The sequence below is a fragment of the Polypterus senegalus genome, chromosome 1 (genome assembly GCF_016835505.1).
Source record: "Polypterus senegalus isolate Bchr_013 chromosome 1, ASM1683550v1, whole genome shotgun sequence".
Classification (NCBI taxonomy): Eukaryota; Metazoa; Chordata; class Cladistia; order Polypteriformes; family Polypteridae; genus Polypterus; species Polypterus senegalus.
Genome location: NC_053154.1, coordinates 61632274 through 61653858, shown reverse-complemented (window position 1 = coordinate 61653858; position 21585 = coordinate 61632274). Strand labels below are relative to the sequence as shown.

Sequence of the window (21585 nt, the reverse complement as noted above, 5' to 3'; positions counted from 1 at the left end):
TAGACTGAGGATTGTTAACACCGAATGAGAGCCCCAGCCGAGAAGAGACAGGAAAGGGAAGGGGAGCATGCACTGTGTAGACCATATGGCCGCACCCATCACACATGATGCGCAACAGGTGATTCCTCGCCACCAAGCAACTCTGTGTGAGGCCGAGTGAAGGTTTTTATAGCGGCTGGAGTGCCAGTTCTGCCACCAACCCCCAAGTTTTCCTTGTAAGTTGGAGAGCCGGATGCAAGTTAGCATCATACCCAGGACGAAGAAACTGCAGTTAAGGGTCTTGCTCAAGTACCCAGGTTCTGGCAGTTGCAGGATTCGAACCAGCAGCCACCAGCAAATCCTTACCATCACTCCACTACAGAAGAGATAGGAATCCATTTTAAATTCAGAAGAGTTTGAGATTGAAAAGGTTTAAAAATATACACCTGTTTCACTCATTTGCTGGTGATTGTGCCAAAATGGTTTAAATAAAACCATTTGTAGGTTACACATTACACAAAACAGTTTAGGTGGATGTTAATTTGCCTTTGAGTGATCTGTATTTTTACATAAAAAAGAAAGCGATTTTAAAAGTTTTATTTTGCGCGTTACAGGACATGGGATGGATGATTGCTACATCACCCGGGCTATTTCTCTACTAATAAAGTTGTCACTTGTTTTGTTTTGCCAGTTATGTTTTGTTATTTGCACAATGTCGTAGATTCTTGTACAAGACTACAGACAGGAAGAAGCACTTTGCTAAAGAAAGAACTCTCTACTTCAGTGGAAACCCACTTTTTAAAGAGTAAGATGGCCTTTTGTTATTTTTGCTCTGCATCTTTTCTGTGTACATTTTCTTAATTGCACAGCTGGGAGTCTTTTGTTATGCAGGAAAAGAAAATTAATTTATTCAAGAAGCATTATTATTTAATATATGCTGATAGTTTATTTTTGAGCTATTGCTCATGTAAATCTAAAGCTGTATGTTAAAAGCGTCTGTGTGATTTGACTCAGAACTGTCTTTTTGTTATTACTTAATGGGAAGAAAAAATACTGAGATATATATCATACAAGGTGATACACAAAAATAACTGGATTGGTTAAAAAATATATATATATATATATATATATATATATATATATGAATAGATGAATTACAGCATTCTAAACAGTCACCTTCTATGTAGTCCCCCACCCAATCTCTACACCACTCCACATGTACCTTCCATTGACTGAAACAGTGCTAGAAATCTTCCTGCTTGAGGCTCTTCAACAGGCTTGCCGTTTCCGTATTCACTTCATCCACTGAATAAAAATGTGTTCCCTTCAGGTCACTTTTGATTTTCAGGAACAAGTAAAAATCACAGGGAGCTACATAATGCGAATAGGGAGGATGATCGAGGATAAGAATGTTTGTCAGTCAAAAACTGGTTTATGGAAAAAGCATTTTTCACGTGAGCATTGTCATGGTGAAGCACCCACCCCCCGACTCGACCTGGAAGTTGAACGCCTTCCACATTTTCTTGTCCTTCCTTGAAACGTTTGTGCCACTCAAAAACTTGTGTACGAGACAAACTTATCACTGTACACTGTTTTTGTCATTTCCTAAGTTTCTGTGGCAGTTTTGCTCAATTTCACAAGAAATTTTATTTTGAATCACAGTTTGATTTTTTTTCACCCGACTTTATAGAAACAACTCACGTAGCGATTGTTGTGCAAATACTGACTGGGCTATTCACGGGATATACCTAGCTGGTCGGCGGTTTGAGAGGGCGTGTAGCAGGGGATATAGTTCTATGATACACATTTGGCTGAGCTCCAGATGGTTTTCCAGGAAGGCCCCAAGCCCAGTCTAGTTATTTTTGTGTCTCACCTCATATGCCTTTCAGCTAAAAAATAGAGATATGATTTTTGGTCCCTATTACCCAGCCCTACACACACACACACACTTGATAGTTTCATGATTAAATGAATTAAAACATGGGGGCGAACAGTGGTAGCGATGACCTGGCGCCCCATCCAGAGATTGTTCATGCCTCCCGCAAGATGTTGACTGGGACGTGAGCAACCCTTGATGAAGTAATTTACTGCAGCAGTACTCTCTCTTTTAAAACACACCAACCCTAAATTCTTTCCTTCCATTTCTTACTCCACATAACTAATTGCCACACAATAAGCTCTGTAATAAATTTCAAGCCATCTGTAAGCTTAGAATGCTGATTCTTCAAAACATTTAAGGAACATTGAAATATCTTTGTAGTACATGTTTAATTATTCCATCCATCTATGCATCCAGACTTGTGCCAGTCCCAGTAAGCATACAGTATAAGGCAGGAACAATCCCTGGGCAGGACGCCAGCTCATCACTACCGCTGCGCCACCATGCCCACATGTTTAAATATTAACAGTATATATTTAAATAAAGCTAAAAATGTATCTGTGCAATGTTATATGCGTACTTCAATGCATTTCATCTTATAAATGATATCAAGAGCTCCAAGAAGATAGGTCTTGGACTTAGAAGCCAGTTATCTGTAAATACGTTCCCCTCTTCTACTGAATTGAATTCCTTTAATGTTATTGAATGGTACAATGAGATTCAATACGCAGAAACTCAAACCTTTCCTATAAAATGATAAAAACAACATGATAAAAAAACTCTGAAAATTATACAATTTGAAAATTTAAGTACTATATACATGTACATATAGTGCAGCTCATGCAAATGGCTCTGGTTATGCAATATTACAACTGTAGTCCAAGTTTATAGTGAAAACTGTACTTTTAAGTACAAACAGTTCTACCAGGAACACTTGGATTGATTGAGTGCGTTTCTAGCTCTTGGGATGAAACTGTTTCTGAACCTCGTGGTCCCTACAGGAAAGGCTCTGAAGTATTTGCAGAATGGGAGAAGTTCAAATCGTTTGTACGTACTGCTGAGGTAGTGTGTGCTATAATTGTTTTCCACGGATAGATGCTGTATCCCAATAATCCTCTGCACTCTCAACACACTCCACCATAGAGCTTTCTGTCCAGCTGCTGTATAGCAGTGATTCCATACTCAAAGTGGGTTAAAATATTTTAAGCAGTGCACTGTTAGTAATAACGCTTAAGCAGCTATGGTATTTGGAATAGTCTGGCCTTTCCGTGGACCATTATATTGTTACACGCTTATTACAATCAGATATCTTAAATTTATTAACTATAAGCGGTTAATTTCAGTGTATTTGATAAAGCTGCGTCAGGGATGTGAATCTAAAAAAAGAAACCACACAGGAACAGTCGTACTGTTTGACGTTGGGTGTTGCCAGTTTGCAAAAGCAAGCAGAAAACGTGCGTACACAATGCGTTGTGCTGCCATGAGAATGTATGTGGCTTTTCTCCAAGTTTAGTTTTTATATACAGTAGAGTCTCGCTTATTCGACATAAACGGGCCAGCAGAACGCCGGATAAGCGAAAATGTTGGATAATGGCAGGTGTTAAGAAAAAGCCTATTAAACGTAAAACTGTTATAATTTTACACATTACAAACCTAATAATCATGATTTACAACAAAACAGAATTAACTGAAAACTTAGTTACAGAATTGTCTGAAGTTAAATACAGAATGTACTGTACTTAAAAAGTTCAGTCCTGTGATGATTCAAAGATATTTTTGATCGAAGTTTGCTTTCCTGACGATTGCCGTTTCATCACTGTCAAGTCTCGCCATCTTTGCAGCATCATTATGCTAATTCCAGAAGCTGCTTCTTGTTGCTCAACGTAATTGCAGGTTCTAGAGCCTTAACTCCGTCACTCATATAGTCAACATCCATACGAGCGTATTCTGTTTACTACAGCATTGTGACTGTGTGTGTGTATGTGCTGTGATGTGCAAGTCCCTGTCTTGCAGCCAAAAACACAAAGCCGAGTCTCAGTACTTTAGCAACACCAGCTTTATTAAGCTTGAAACAGTAACAGCACAGTTATTTATTGCAGCGGGATCTGCCATTCTCCTATACACAGACACAGCAGTCAGGCAGGGTCAGGGGGAAAGTAATACTGTGCCCTGTGCATTTATAATGTTCCTTGTATCTCCAATCGATGGCAATGGCTTATAGCATGTCCGCGATGTTTTCGGATTCGCTTTTATGGCGAACTGCTACAGCGCTGGGAGACTGCAATTGCTTTGGGACGCTCTTCCGCGTGTCGTCCTGTTGGGTGGAATCCCACAAGAGTTCAGAAACTCACTCACCCCAGCCATGATTCTTTTCAAAGATAAAGTGCAGGTTAATTTGCTTTATGTATTTTTACTTCATATTTTGTATTAATAATTTTTATATGAATAGTTTTTTGTTGTGGAACGAATCATCTGAGTTTCCAGTATTTCTTATGGAGAAATTTGCATTGATATACTGTACGAGTGCTTTGGACTGCGAGCATAATTTCCAGAACGAATTATGCTCGCAAACCGAGGTTCCACTGTAATTAGCTGCGGTAGAGTCGGGAGCAACAAAAACTAGACTACGCTCACAACTTGCGGTTCTTGTTGCCAACTGATGCATTTTATTTTTTTTTGCGGTGGGACGTCGGATAATACAGAATGTTGGATAAGCGAGACTCTTACTGTATTGCAATGTGAGTGTGGAAACTGACATACACCACATTTTTCTGTATACACAATGTTTATACATGAGGCCCCAGGAGAGCGACATGACAAAAATGAATTCATGATCCTGCCAGAGTTGCTGGACTCACTCTCTGTGATGGGATGAGATATTTATCAATAATGGAGAACCACCACTGTTTCTCCAGATGAACAGGAAATGGTTGTTTGAGACAAGAACCAGCATAAACTTGGGAGGTACTGGAGAAATTCAAAATCCTTAGTAGTGTCTTAATTTCCTATGAGAATCTGGAAGAAAGTACTGAGGACAGGGTGTCCTGGTCTATCCAATCTTGCATGATGCCTCTCCAAACATTATTACAATAAGCAGAATGAAAAAAAATTAAACAATGTGACTTGCTACAATGACAAAATGTCACAAGACACTGCAAACTAACAAAATAGACTACAGCTTAAAACTGAAAGTAAATTATGCCAGTGCCTTTTCATACAATTAGAACAATCTAGACGAGAACAGGCCATTCAGCCCAACAAAGCTCGCCAGTCCTATTCACTTGCTTCCTCCAAGAAAACATCAAGTCGAGTTTTGAAAGTCCCTAACGTCTTACTGTCTACCACACTACTTGGTAACTTATTCCAAGTGTCTATCGTTCTTTGTGTAAAGAAAAACTTCCTAATGTTTGTGCGAAATTTACCCTTATATATACCATATATATACCCTTACCCTTATACATACCAGTTGAAGTAATGGGATAGTTATTCAGAATGCAAAATTGCTTAATTGTTAGAGAAAAAAAACAGATTTATTACTGATATAAAAATGTTACTCTGCTCCTTTAGTTTAGCTAAACTGTAATTATTAATATATTTTGATAAGTAACAGCTTATCTTTAAACAATGCAATATTTCAGCATTTTCAGTCTATATTACCCTTAGACCTCTGATTTTGTTTGTAGACACTCAATGCTGGAGACTTAGGCAGCTTTGAGTTATTATATAAGGCTGTTGCTTACTTTGAGAACATAAATGACCTTGCTTTCTCTTAGGCCATGTTAATTCTCTCCAAAGCAATAACTATGGAGTGCCCCTTTCTCTTTACTGATGGCAATGTCCACTGATATTCTACAATCTTGTAGATAAAATGATAAATTTCTCATTCTCACTGTGCTCTCTCTTATTCATTCTTGCCCTCTGCTTTCCATCTAACCAATACAAAAGCACTGCAAAGGAACTTATGCTCCAGCCTACTCTGAGATTTCCAGCTGTATAACTGGACACCTTTAGGTGCCAATTTCAGCAACTGCAGTTTTAAGGTTTAACACCCACTCCAAGTAGATTTTGTATAATGAACATGTGATGCTTTACAGATGCACAATTATATCTATAGTGGAACCTCGGGTCACGAACGTCTCGGACTACGTACAAATCGGGTTACGACCAAAAAGTTCGCCAAACTTTTGCATCTGTTCACGACCACACACTCGGGAGACGAACAAGCCAGTTTCCCTTCCAGTTCATGCGCGCCGATGATTTCCGCACGTGTTCAGTCTCTCCCTGTGCAGCGAGCAAGCGAGCACTCATGCAATGTTAGTTTTTTCTGTTCAAGGTTTTCTCAGTGTTATTCAATGTAACATTTAGTTTACTATTACACTGTGCATTCTATGGTATAATTAACTATTTGTGTGCTTAAAAATCTTTCAAAAAAATATATTTACCTACAGCTCATACGGTCTGGAACTGATTAATTGTATTTACATACAATCCTATGGGGGAAATTACTTCGGGTCACGACCAAATTGGGCTGCAACCAGAGTTTTGGAACGAATTACGGTCATGACCCGAGGTTCTACTGTACTTCAAACAACAAAAAATACCAAATCAAAAGCTAGAATTTTATCTAGTTCTTTATCCTAATTGTTCTGTGAGAAGGATATGTACTTCCTTAAATACAAATACAATTGACCCTGCACAAATACTGTAGAATGTTTAGTTTCTTCGGTCACTTTAAGTTTAGAGACATAAGCATTAAGTGATGTACCACTATAGCTAGCAAGATCATTGAATAATCTCTAATGAAAGTTGTACATCTAGTTCTTTTGGCTCCAATTTCTTTTTCCAGTTTAATTTCAGAAAATGGAAAAATGACTACAGAACTGCCTGCTAAATCATCCCAACATGTAATGCAGCAATTTCCCCTTTGCAACAATGGTATTTATCCTTTGTTTGCATTATTTTACATTTTTGAAATCTGCCCTATCAACCTCCAGTTATCCAGATGTTCTTTGTAGTTTTTCAAGCTGAAAACGTTCCTCTGTCCTTCCAGTTCTTTGTTCCCTCCATGTTAAATCTGCTGCAGCTCCCCACTGGTGTATTTTGACTCTCAAAGATAAGGTAAATCAACAATATTTTCTAATCCTCATAGACAGACTTACAATTTATGTCATTAATATCTGTCTAAATGTTTACAGAAGACATTTCACCTGAAAAAAGGATAGCTGGAAGTCTGCCATGTATGGAGAAAGGGAATGAAATGAAGTGGACGGCAAAAAAAAATGAAATACTTGAGAACATTTTCAATTTAAAATTGTGCATATTCAATAGGTTGAAAATATTCTGCTTCATGTCCCCCTTGGTACTCCAACTGCCACTGAAAATGATGGGGACAAATTGATAAGCAAATTTTTATTTGGCAACATTTGTTTCCATGGGAAAATAGAGTATGCCATATTCATAGAAAAATACTCTTTTCCTAAGCTGTTACATAGTTAGTAGGCCACTCACTATGAGCAAAAAGTGAAGTTTATGGATACTTCCAATTCTTTGGGATACAGATCTCACATAAACTGTGAAAGATCTCACATAAAAGATTCAGCACGTTGGGACTCGAAAGATTCCAAATATTGTTTTTACAGAGGTTCTGAAATAGCAACAATTCAAAGAAAAAAAAATCTTAAAAGTGTGCGTCTGTAAAAACCAAAATGGGGGTTGGCGAGCGAAGCGAGCAGTGGGCAAAGCCTCCTAGTTAAATAAAATCTAGAAAATCTTTACTGCTTCAAGTGTGTCTATGTGTTACTGTTTGAAATTAATTATAAACATTTATTGTATGTGAAAAAGCAATCCTGGCAAAAATGGGTCCCTTCTAAACAAAATTCCATGAGAAAATATACAAGGCTTAATGTATATGTGGTGATGATCTTCAATTTTAAGGTTTTGAGAACAAAGAGATATATCAAATATCATATTTTGGATCAATTGCAATACCAATTGAAGACCAAACTGCCCTGCTCTACTTGAAACACATTTATCATAACTTTTATTCTATTCGTTTAGCTGTCCTAGTTACATACTGTTAATAAACCCTGAATTAAAAATGCAGCCAGTTTACATATTCACCCAATAACACTCAAAAATGAGTATACTTATTAAAAGTATTAATGTATAATGAAAACACATTAATTGTGAACAGTAACCAAAGATTTTACTTTGCTCAGATACGGTTTTCTGTATACTTTGTTGAAAACACAGAACAAAATTTTAATACAACATAGCAAATTTTAAAATTCAGGATTCCGTTCAAAGGTTTTATATAGAGAAATTCACTTTTTTTCAGTACATTGGAAAATTAAGAGGGGTTGAATAAACCTTGGTACTTAATTGCCTAAATACGATTCGTTTAACTTGCTTGTCTACAATATGCATGTGTGAAGTTTTAAAAAAATATACAAATACTTTTTCTCACAGCAATATAATCCAACTCAAACACATTTTATACCAGATTTACATGTACATAATGCTGATTTGTGTGGCTAGAAGGTTAAAAAGTGTTAAATATACTGAACATCATTTCACTATTTAATAAAAAACATGAAAGGTTAAAAAAAAAATTATAGGTTTAAAAGGTTAAAATGTTTATCATTTGTACTAGTATAAAAAAAATTAGGTTCAAGAATGTTACAGAATATTTTACTTCCATAATTATCACATTAAGGTAAATCTGTAGCCAATGAACCAGTTAACATTTCAACTGATTCATAGAACTCTGCCAGTGTGCCAAAGCACAGAGAAGCAACAGCTGCCTACAGAGCATACTGACCTTGAATAAGTAAACGACCTTGCAAGCATTTAGTTCTGCCTTATTTCACTCTAACAGTTATGCAGCTTACCATCTATAGTAGTCAACAAGTTCTGGCCACCACCCACTGCCTATTTTTAAGCATGCTACACAACCCTGACATTGCCGCATTCATGCAATGGACTAACCGTTAATAGTGTGCAATTATAAATCAGGGAAGGCTATACAGAAACAAAAAGTGTATTCTGCCATACCAATTCAGTTTTTTTTTTTTATTGGAATTTCATTTTCTCATAAAATCTACTCTTAATATATTAAATAAACCAAGTATTAACAGGCACTCATTTTGAGACAAGAAAACACGTTTTTATAACTGAACGTTCTTCCTAGCCTATAAGATAGAAAGACTTCTTGCTCTCACCCCTAACCAGTCTTCAGACATTTAAGAAATGTAGAAAAAAGTATAGTGGAAAGATTTTATGAACCATAACATTATATTCAAGGGCAGCACAAACACACTGCACATTTATAATTCATTTTCAGCACAATAAATAACTCAATTAAAAAAATTTCTAAATTGGAATTCTGTATGCATTAAAATTTTTACATTGATGAAAACAAATACATTTTAGTCATTAAATGCAATCTTCTGTAAAAATGAAAGAGTAAAGTTAAAATCAGATTTTTTTCCACTGATGGAAATAAATACTGTTACTGAGGTAGTGCAATTAAATATTACAAATGTCATTAAATTTTAATTGATTAGGTATTGCAATCTTTTGTGAAAAGAATACAAAAAAAATGTAAAATAAACAATTAAAAGAATATTGTGGTCTTTTTTTAAACAACTTATCAGAAATGTAACTCATAAAGAGACCACTAACACACGGTGCAAACAGTGCAAATTACATTTTTGAATAAGCAACCTATCATGTCTTTGTAACTTGCAAATTTTTTGCAAGAAAGACTAGCATGTCAATGTGCTCTTTCATAGAACATGCCCTTGTCAGGCAGCAAATGAGCTATCAGGTACTAAATACACGCTCTGAAGTATGGCTGGAAGCAGATGTGCACACAGAGAAGAAGGGAGACTGTTTAAGTAATTGAGCACCATAAAGTTATAGCACCTTACATTATATAGTAAATGTGACGACATACAGTGGGTACGGAAAGTATTCAGACCTCCTTCAATTTTTCACTCTTTGTTATATTGCAGCCATTTGCTAAAATCATTTAAATTAATTTTTTCCCTCATTAATGTACACACAGCACCCCCTATTGACAGACATAAAAAAGAATTTTTGAAATTGTTGCAGATTTATTAAAAAAGAAAAACTGAAATATCACATGGTCCTAAGTATTCAGACCCTTATCTCAGTATTTAGTAGAAGCACCCTTTTGAGCTAATACAGCCATGAGTCTTCTTGGGAAAGATGCAACAAGTTTTTCACACCTGGATTTGGGGATCCTCTGCCATTCCTCCTTGCAGATCCTATCCAGTTCTGTCAGGTTGGATGGTAAACGTTGGTGGACAGCCATTTTTAGGTCTCTCCAGAGATGCTCAATTGGGTTTGTCAGGGCTCTGGTTGGGCCATTCAAGAACAGTCACAGAGTTGTTGTGAAGCCACTCCTTCGTTATTTTAGCTGTGTGCTGTCTTGTTGGAAGGTAAACCTTTGGCCCAGTCTGAGGTCCTTAGCACTCTGGAGAAGGTTTTTGTCCAGGAAATCCCTGTACTTGGCTGCATTCATCTTTCCCTCGATTGCAACCAGTCATACTGTCCCTACAGCTGAAAAACACCCCCACAGCATAATGCTGCCACCGCCATGCTTCACTGTGGGGACTGTATTTGACAAGTGATGAGCAGTGCCTGGTTGTCTCCATACATACCGCTTAGAATTAAGGCCAAAGAGTTCTATCTTGGTCTCATCAGACCAGAGAATCTTATTTCTCACTATCTCAGAGTCCTTTAGGTGTCTTTTAGCAAACTCCATGCGGGTTGTCGTGTCTTGCACTGAGGAGAGGCTTCCGACAGGCCACTCTGCCATAAAGCCCTGACTGGTGGAGGGCTGCAATGATGGTTGACTTTCTACAACTTTCTCCCATCTCCTGACTGCATCTCTGGAGCTCAGCCAAAGTGATCTTTGGGTTCTTCTTTACCTCTCTCACCAAGGCTTTTCTCCCCCAGTAGCTCAGCTTGGCAGGACGGCCATCTCTAGGAAGGGTTCTGGTCGTTCCAAACGTCTTCCATTTAAGGATTATGGAGGCCACTGTGCTCTTGGGAACCTCAAGGGCAGCAGAAATTTTTTTGTAACCTTGGCCAGATCTGTGCCTTGCCACAATTCTGTCTCTGAGCTCTTCAGGAAGTTCCTTTGACCTCATGATTCTCATTTGCTCTGACATGCATTGTGAGCTGTAAGGTCTTATATATGGCTTTCCTAATCAAGTTCAATCAGTATAATCAAACACAGCTGGACTCAAATGAAGGTGATCTCAAGGATGATAAGAAGAAATGGAAAGCACCCGAGTTAAATATATGAGTGTCACAGCAAAGGGTCTGAATACTTAGGACCATGTGAAGCTGCCATCTTATTAACACCTGCATGAGCGGGGAAACAAGGCTGCAACTCCAGGAATGCTGACTGATAGCCTACGAGGAAAGCGATTAAAAGTAAGAATGAACTTGAAGTGCATTCATAATATATGATGTAGAATCAATAAATTACGAATATTTCAATAATTGTGACAACCCTAAACAGATAGCAAAATGTAAATAATTTAACAAATGGAACTATGCTAGCCTAAAATATGCAGATGAATCTGATTTTAAGCTTACTGCATAAAAAACAAAATTAGCCATGGTCCAGTAGTATACATTAACTTGAGTAGTAAACCTTTACACTGTGTGCACAATTATTAGGCAAGTGAGTATTTTGACCATATCATCATTTTTTAATGCGTATATTCCAACTCCAAGCTGTATTAACTTGAATGCTTATTGGATTTAAGCACGTCAGGTGATGTGTATTTGTGTAATGAGGGAGGGTGTGGCCTAAGGAGATCAACACCCTATATCAAGGTGTGCAGAATTATTAGGCAGCTAGTTTTCCTCAGGAAAAATGGGCCAAAAAAGAGATTTAACTGACTCTGAAAAGTCAAAAATTGTAAAAAGTCTTTCAGAGGGATGCAGCACTTTTGGAATTGCTAAGATATTGGTGTGTGATCACAGAACCATCAAACATTTTGTTGCAAAAAGTCAACAGGGTCACAAGAAACGTGTTGAGAACAAAAGACGCAAATTAGCTGCCAAAGATTTGAGAAGAATCAAACGTGAAGCTACCAGGAACCCATTATCCTCCAGTACTTTCATATTCCAGAGCTGCAACCTACCTGGAGTGCCCAGAAGTACAAGGTGTTCAGTGCTCAAAGACATGGCCAAGGTAAGGAGGGCTGAAACCCAACCACCACTGAACAAGAAACATAAGTTGAAACGTCAAAACTGGGCCAAGAAATATCTGAAGACAGATTTTTTTCAAAGGTTTTATGGACCGATGAGATGAGAGTGACTCTTGATGGACCAGATGGATGGACCTGTGGATCAGTAATGGGCACAGAGCTCCACTCCAACGTGGAGGTGGGGTACTGGTATGAGCTGGTATTTTTAAAGATGAGCTAGTTGGACCTTTTGCATTGAAGATGAACTCAAAATCAACTCCCAAACCTACTGCCAGTTTTTCGAAGACACTTTCTTCAAACAGTGATACAGGAAAAAGACCATGATTTTTATGCAGGCCAATGCTCCATCACTTGCATCGAAGTTCTCCACTGCGTGGCCAGCCAGTAAAGGCCTTAAAGATGAAGGAATAATGACATGGCCCCCTTCCTCATCTGACCTAAACCCTATCGAGAACTTGTGGGCACTTCTTAAACGCTAGATTTACGGGGGAGAAAAACAATACACCTCTCTGAAGAGTGTCTGGGAGGCTGTAGTCACTGCTCCACAAAAAGCTGATCGTCAACAGATCAAGAAACTGACAGACTCCATGAATGGAAAGGCTTATGACTGTTATTGGAAAGAAGGGTGGCTATATTGGTCATTGATTGATTGATTTATTTTTTTTGAAATGTCAGAGATGTTTATTTGTAAATTTTGAGGTGTTTGTTTATTATTCTCACTATAACAGATGAAAATAAACAAGTGAGATGGGAAAATTTTCATTTTTCCTTTAGTTGCATAATAAATCTGCACACTAATAGTTGCCTAATAATTGTGCGCACATATGTATTCCCCTGATGATGTTCACACTCACATTTCCGTTGTGAAACATTCAGGTTTCAGGTTTATTAACATTTTGGATTGACTGATAGCACTGTGTTTGGTCCATATTAAAATTAATCCTCAAAAATACAACTTGCCTAATAATTCTGCACTCCCTGTAGTTACGTAACATTACATTGTTTGTAACGAACCAATAATTAATTTTATAACACCATTTGTCCACTATACAAACAATAAGCAACATTACACAGTAGACTTAGTTTGAAGTTACAAATGTTTTGCCTGAATCAAACTCAAAAATGACTTAATAAAAACACAGAGGCAGTCTGAAAAAAGGAACAATAGCGTCTATTGCCTCAGGAAGGCCAGACTTTTTAGTATGAATTCTAAAATTGTCATTTTTTTAGGAATCTTGTATGGACTTTATTTTAATGTTTACACCACCCTTAACTCTGAAATACACAAACTTGAGTTTTTGAAAACACCAACACTGTTGTTGACCTGCATATCACCTCTAACTTGTAAAGAATAATGAATAAGCAGCATAAACTTCTTTCTGAGGCAAGCAAAATAAGGAGACATTTAAAATAAACAAATACATTTGTGTGATTGACCTACACCATGATAAAGCAAAATCTACCCCAAATGTCTTTTATACCTCATGTACATGTCCTTTTATTAGAAAGTGACAGATCTATGGATGAAGGTATTTTTCAGGAAGTTAAATTACTAGAAGACAGATGTGTTATAAAAAAGGGGGTGAAATTAATATATAGTCAACCCAAAATTAATATTCCAGATCATCCCTAAACAAGCAAAATTAAAATACAAGAGTTTTGAAAGAGTTTTTTTTTTAAATTAAGTTTACTTAGGCTTTTAATTTTATTTACTTAATGTATTTTATTATTTTTGCAACTAATTAGACAGAGGCCAGTGTTCACAAAGTAGAATTACTTCACATCAGTGATTCAGCAGGTTTTAATAAGAATCAAGATAGCTAAGGAATGTTTAAAAAAATGAACATACAATGGAAAGATCAAGTACAGGAGTAAATTTTAAATTGGCAGTCTTGTAGAATGCTGACTAAAGAGAACGGATGAAATACATATAGCAATTTTTAAAAAACTGACAATACAGTGATCCCTCACTATATCACGCTTCGACTTTCGCGGCTTCACTTTCTCGTGATTTTTTCTCATACACGCTTACGTCACTACGCATGTGCTTTCTGAGAACTTTTATCTAGCCCCACGATGGCTCCTAAATGTGCTGCTTTTTCTAAGCCTTCTGACAATAAAACTAAGTGCCGGAGGAAGATGCTTGCTATTCAGGAGAAGGTGAAACTCGTGGATATGATCAAAGATGGCAATACCCTACAAAAGCCTCCTCACGCATATGAAAAGACAGCGCCAGCAACTGCCTATCAAGATGTTCTTCAGCCGCACACCCAGATACCCACTGCCTACTCTTAGTACTCCTTCAGCGGAAGACGACAACGATACACCTGCTGAATATACTGCACCACCTGAAGACTCTCCTACTGAGATCTACTATATAAAAGCACTCGGGATTGTCCTTCCGTCCCGTGAGTGCAAAGCTTAGCGGTATTCCGCTTATCACAGACTTACTACTTGCGGCTTGCGGTACGAAGCGACGCGATGTGAGCAGAGTTCTGCTGCTCCCATCATCCCCTTGCTTTTGTACGTGATGCGCTGGAAAAATAGACAAAATTATGTTCTGGAAATAATTAATGTTGATGGAGTACAAATGTCTCACCGCGTAGTAAATATCAGGGGAGATGGTGTTTGCTTATTCTCATCTATAGCTTATTTAGTGCATGAAACTCTGTCTTTAGCGGTACAGATTCGGGCTGACATTGTACGACTTTGGACAGGCACTCAAAGAGATAAAAAAACGTAGGTTTTCGGGAGATGTTATGAATGGGCACTTTAACGTTCTCATTCCCTACACTTACATGCCTGATGTACACATGGAGCGCACACAAATTGAGGATAAAAGACGGTGCCTTTAAAAGGCGGGTGAGCCTAGTAATAATATATTTGTAACGTCTAATATGTCTTATTTTCTCTTATTTTGTCTAATATATTGGGTAATACGAGTGTAATGGTAACTAAAGTGTGTTATTTCATGTCTAGAAGACTCTAATAATGTTAAAAAACGTATTTAGAAGGTCGTAAACAGGTTTTCTATACTCTAACTGCACAAATATTCGATTTATAAATAAAGAATCCTACTTCGCGAAAATTCATTTATCACGGTAGAGTCTGGAACTGATTAACCGTGATAAACGAGGGTTCACTGTAATACACACAAAACAGTATAAACAAAGCTTCTGAACAAAAGACAGCTAAATTGCATTAAGAAGAATTAAAAAAACTGCTGTACAACAATTAGCTTCTGCAAAATACTAAAATTGAAGAGATTTAATGAAAACCTTACCTGTAGTACCGAGACTGTAAATATGTTGAACAAACTGCTTTGGAAACATGGCTGGCAGATCCAAAGTCTATTACTTTCACCCTGTACGGCTGCCGGATAGGGTCCACTAACATGATATTTTCTGGCTTGAGGTCTGCATGGATGAGTCCAAGACTTTTCAGTTTTTTCAACGCAGTGGCTACTTGCTGCAAAATGGGCCGAATTACCTTCAGGGGCAGAGGACTAAACTTGTTCTGCTTCAAAAAATCATAAAGGTTTTGCTCCAGCATTTCAAATACGAGGCAGGTGTGGTTTCTGTGCTGAAAGCACTCAAAGGCCCGCACCAAATTATTTTCTTCTGCATTCTCACTGCTAAGTCGTGCCAAGATACTCACCTCAATCTGCCCCTGCCGTGCATAGGAGGGGTGGTTTTTGAGGATTTTAATGGCCACTATATCATTTGTACCCCTTTTCCAACATTTGACCACCTGGCCAAAAGTTCCCCGGCCCAAGAAATCAAGAACCTCGTAAGTGTTTTTCACTGAACACAGCACTTCATGCTGCACTAGCTGGTAATCCCCATCACCACCAGCAGCATTCGGCTTTGAGGCACCTACCGCTGTAACAGGGTTACCAACATTTGTTTGCAACATTGCAGGCAACATGGACAGTTCCTCAACAATCTGCATGTCGCTGCTTCTATTCTCCAAGTCCTCACTTTTACGTTTCAGCCCGCATCTCTGCGTGCTATCCACCAAGTTCAAACCTCCACCACTGTCTTCTCCTCCACCACCTCTGTCTGCTTGCACTGTGTTCTTTAGAGCCTCTCCCCCTCGAGGGTCTAACTGTAGCTTCTGTGCTACACTTGAGCTAGGATCCTTTCCTGCACTGATCAAGGATATCGACTGCAATAAAAAGTTTTGAACAGGTGGTCTGTTGCTCACGGAGTCTTTTGTCCAAAAAGAATTGATAATCTTCTTAGGATGAGTAATACCAAATGTTATACCGTTCAGATTTGTCTGTGAGAAGGTTCTATCATGGTACACATAGCTGCTTGGCTCTACTTTGAGTTTCTTCACACTACAAAAGGCACTTGTCTGGGTTTGATATACATGTGGTGGGTAGACCAAGACTTGTGAGGCCATACCTAAAAGAAAGAAAGAAAATATATATAGGTATTATTATTATTACATTTTTAGAACCAATGTAAAATATAATTTTATCTCACTTACAATCTGGCATAACTCATAGCTTAAAAATAAAAAAAAAAATAGGAACCTATAGTAAATATATTAAAAAAAAATCTGATATTGCTATTATCAGAGAGAGAGAGAGAGAGAGAGAGAGAGAGAGTGTGTGTGTTGGGAGCACACACTAATACAAATACAGCGTGTTGCAGCATCCACTGTGTGATGAACCGCCTCAGGATTCCAAATTAAGATCTGAACATTGCTGTGCATTGGTTTACATCTCAGCACTACACAGTGTGTTGGTTTTTTTTTAAAAACGGTGGCTGGAGTGCCAATCCTGACAGCAGCCCCCATGTTTTCCCTGTAAGTTGGAAGACCTGCTTGCAGGGCTGGATGCAGGTTAACATCATATCCAAGACAGAGCAAATGCAGATTAAGGGCCTTGGCTCAAGGGCCCAACAGAGTGGAACCACTTCTGGCATTTAAATTATGTGGGACATTCTGAATCCCAGTACAGATCCCTAGCCTCAGAGCCACCACCTCGCCAAATGATGCAAGATGTGAAGTCCAGGCAAGACGTGCACATAAATTTATAGCAAGAGAGTGAGTATTAATGCATCTCCAGAGAGGGCAAATTTAAATATACACACACTCTAGAGATTTATCCTTTTACATATTTATACATACAGACATTGATCTTTAATTTCACTCCCGCAGATAATTGGACTGCTTCCGTCTGCTGCGCGATGTACCTAATGAACCTGGATGAAACCCCGATAATAAACAAATAATATTCTAAAATGTGTTACAAGATTTTTCCTTTAATAAAAGTAAGAGACACAGTCCAGATGTTTAGACTTTGCAAAGAAATGTCTCCTGTAAGAGGCTTGGAAAAGGCAGACATCTGCTTCAGATTGCTTTCTAGAAAAATTGTAAGCAGCACTGCTTTTTGATAAATGGGGACATACTGGCCATTTAGAATTTACTGAGGATAAACCATTGTAAAACTGAAGTAGGTAAGTGTTTTTAACACAAACACACACATCTGCTTAAAGAGGTTTACAGTATTCAATTGGCTTGAGATGCCAAATTCCACTTTTGTCTAAGGCAATGTCATATTATATGACTTTTCCAGAGATTTTCAGTCATTTAAATAATCACAGCAACTTGAGACATAACAGGTTTGCTCGTGATTACTAGCTGCATAGTATGACAGGTTTGATTTTAAATCATAAGGGGTGAGCATATGTGTGCATGAGAGCAGACAACCAATGAATGTTCACCTAGAAGCAAGAATGAGGAATAAAAGTGCTTTTAGGACCTTACAAACAGAAGAGAGACTTGTGTTTGACATTTTATATGTTTTACTTACCATAATAAAACATAAAAGGGGGCAAAGATTGCACACAAACTCCTCGCATCTGCAAAACTTAAACATGGGAACTAGTTCAAGTGGGCACCACATTATTGGCCATCAGAAAAAAAAAAAGAGCGCACTTGCAATGCATTGGAAATATGAAACCGGGCCAACAAGTCATGATGCAGTTGTCCAAGTGATTACTAATTATACAATATGAAATGGTCTGGTGACAACATTAACCCATGTAATGCAACATCAGCTTTAGGGTTAATAAGTAAACTGAGCCTCTTGCACCAGTAAGAATATGGTCATGATAAAAGCACATTTATCAAAAATACCTCAGTGTCCCTTATCCTGTATTATCTACATTTCTGAGCTGCTGGAAAATTAAATGAGAAAAAATCTGGTTATAGTTCAGTATTTAGTACCATTCAAATTTGTTGTAATCTGTAGCCATGTAAACAAAATATTGAGGAACCTGCACCAAGCCTTTACCAGTTGCAAAATCATATGGACAAATGTCTTCTAACAAAAGTAAAACTGAATTCACTTTTTTTTTCCTAATGCTTAATGCTAGCATGGAGCACATTAACCACCACTTGGTTCAGCCAGGAAGCTTTAAACACAGCTAAGATAATTAAACTCCTTTCCATCTTAATCTAAACCTAATACAAATGTCTGATTTGCACATCTTTTTGTGCAATGCTGGCCAGTTGTTCCAAGTCCTCTGCCTGCTTCATTCTATCATTATTATGGATGTTAACATCCCAGAAAAATGGGTAAAAATTTCGTTTAACACTAGAATTACCAGAGCCTACGAAAAAACTCGTGGTCCGTCCCACCTTAAATCGCTTCTTAAAACCGTTCTCACCTCTCCACCAGTGTCTTTTGTTAATCTAAATGTGCTGATAAAAGAAAAGCTGCAAGTAGCCGGCTATTCCATCCCCCCAACAACTTAGAACGTGCACAAACTTCTGCCAGCTCATGCCTTGATTGATTATCTGGCAGTGAAGTGGAGTTTTAGAGTGGAAATAATAGATCATTATTTGGAATACTGTACACGCATTGCACGTGTGTTCCGTTTCTACAGTAATCCGTGTAAACACATTTTTAAAACAGAAATGTTTTTCATATTGTACTAGTAAATGACAAAATGTAAGCATAAACTATATAATATATGAAGCCTGAAGTCCAAATATCAAACACTTTCACAAAAGGTACAAATATAACAAAACAAGTATGCTTTTATTCAAAAATATAACTGCAGAAAAAAGCCGCCTTAGCATGCCACATTGACACATACGTACTACAGCTGCCACGGTAGCGTAATGGTATCAACCGCTGACTAGTATTCAAAAGGTCATGAGTTCGATCCCGCACGATTCAGTTTTGAGAAGTAAACTGCTCTTATTCTTACTATTTTAGAATAAAAACATACATTTGATTTCTGTGTGCAACAGCCAGTGTAATTTATGATACTTGTAAAGGTTAGTTTTTTTTTTTTTTTTAATTCACTTTTCATTCTCTCAGTCGTGTTCAGGATCCTTCCCTACCCCCCATCTGAGAATGCTATTTTCACATAAAGATGCGCTATACCTCTGCAGCGTACTTGTGACTGCATTCTCCAATCAATGCTGAACTGAAGTGCCTGCGTGCACTTTTCGTGGCATTACACGTCTATTCTTTTTGAGCATGCCCGTGTCGCTCAAACACAGGAACATATGTTGGTGTACAAGTATAACAAAACAAGTACACTTTTATTCTAGACTGTAAGTGAAGAAAAAATAAAGCAAGTTACAATAGGCGGTTGTTACGACCGCTTGTGTGGTGCAATGCTAAGAACTGCTGATTTCCGTGCCATATAAAATCATCACATTCAAATATTAACAATTCCCACACACCCTTCCTACATTCACGACATGTGTACTTGTTGCAGTGTACACAGCTCTCTTTGCTATGGTACCTATTACACTGAATGTGCCCCTGACATTGTACTTTCTTCCCTATATAAATAACATTAGAGTATAGCGCATCTCCAAATAAATCACATTTGAGCTATAGCGAGTCTTTATGTGAAAACAGCAATATCAGATTGGTGGTGAATCGTGAACGCGACAGAGAATGGAACTGAATTTAAAAAAAAAAAAAAAAGCTAATCTTTACAATTACCATGCATTTACACTGGCTCTTACAGACTGACTAAAATCAAATGTATGTTTTTATTCTAAAATAGTTCAGTACATGCAATATTATTTGAAATCGAACAGCGTCAGATCGAGCGCATATCCAAACCCGATCTGACGCTGTTTGTTTTCAAATAATATTGCATTAATCTTGATGATGTTTTTACATATATTGTCTCTCTCATTCATCTTGCGGTTTGTAATCAGTGACTGCGTGTTTTATCCCCGATCTTGCCAGTTCGCACATGTTAGTGTATGGTGGTGTTTCTTTTGTACTCCTGGACATGCAGAGGACAGAATAGTACAGAGCAGTAAGTTCAGCGCTACATGCAATCAGACAGACAGGCAGAGAAGGCACTAGATATATAAATAAACAGGGAAGGTACTGTATAATAGATATATAAAAAACAGCTAAGGGGATAGATATATAGATAGATAGGAAGGAAAGGCACTATATGATAGGCAGACAGGAAGGCTCCGATATAATAAAATTACTGTTATTACTATATAGATAGACAGGGAGTTCAGGCAGGCAGAACGGCGAAGGTTAAAAATAAATTTTTTCTCCAGCAGGGAATCGAACTCGGATCTCTTGAAGTACAAGTCTGCTGCGCTCTAAGTGACGAAATCTTACCAGTGCACCACGGAACCTGTTGTAAAAGTCTTGGACCTTTATGTTTATTTTCTCTTTGGCTGTCAGGCTTCACACATTTTATAGTTTATGTCTACATTTTGTAACATTTATTGCTAAAATATGAAAAAGTTTGTTAACACATTGTGTTTACACAGATTACTGTAGAAACGGAACACACATGAAATGCGTGTGTTCCAAATAACAATCTATTATTTCCACTCTAAAACTCCACTTCACTCCCAGTTAATCGAGGGATGAGCTCGGCGAAGTTTGTGCACGTTCTGAGTCGGTGGGGGGATGGAATGGCTGCTTGCAGTTTGTTTTTTTCGGCACATTTACAGGACAAAGGAGACTGGCAGAGAGGTGAGAACGGTTTTAAGAAGCGATTTAAGGTGGGACGGATCTACAAGTTTTTTCGTAAGCTCTGGTAATTCTAGTGTTAAAGAATCAGATAGCAGGTGTAAATTTAATTTCCAGCATATTTATATTCTGCAATGCAGGGGATGGTCAAGAAGTTGGATACTATGCCTCTGGTAGGTCTGCTATCATGACCAGAATGATCAGCTATCTATTCCATATTGTATATTAATGTAGCTTATTGAAACAAACATTGTGAGGTGGGGTTTCAAATGCACACCATACAATCTCTAGTTTGCAATAGGTTTAAATTGTTACTAGCCAACCCGCGGCGTACCATACGCCGCATAATCAGGCCGGTTATTTAATGATTTTTAAGCACAGGGAGAAAATTAACATTTGAAAAATCGGTAATGTAATCAATCAGCAAGAAAAGCAACATTGTAACAATGCACGGAACGAACCAACACACAATCTTCCGTGATTGA

At 37.8% G+C, this 21585-nt stretch overlaps 1 protein-coding gene across 3 annotated transcripts in view; it reads right to left on the bottom strand.

Annotated features, from left to right (window-relative positions):
- Nucleotides 1-21585, bottom strand: part of LOC120526583 (homeodomain-interacting protein kinase 3-like) — a 174536-nt gene that overhangs the window by 92413 nt on the left and 60538 nt on the right. For all 3 annotated transcript variants that reach the window (XM_039749748.1, XM_039749753.1, XM_039749761.1), the window contains exon 2: nucleotides 15395-16520. In XM_039749748.1, coding sequence (XP_039605682.1) covers nucleotides 15395-16520 — 1126 coding nt within the window. The remainder of the gene's footprint in view (nucleotides 1-15394; nucleotides 16521-21585) is intronic.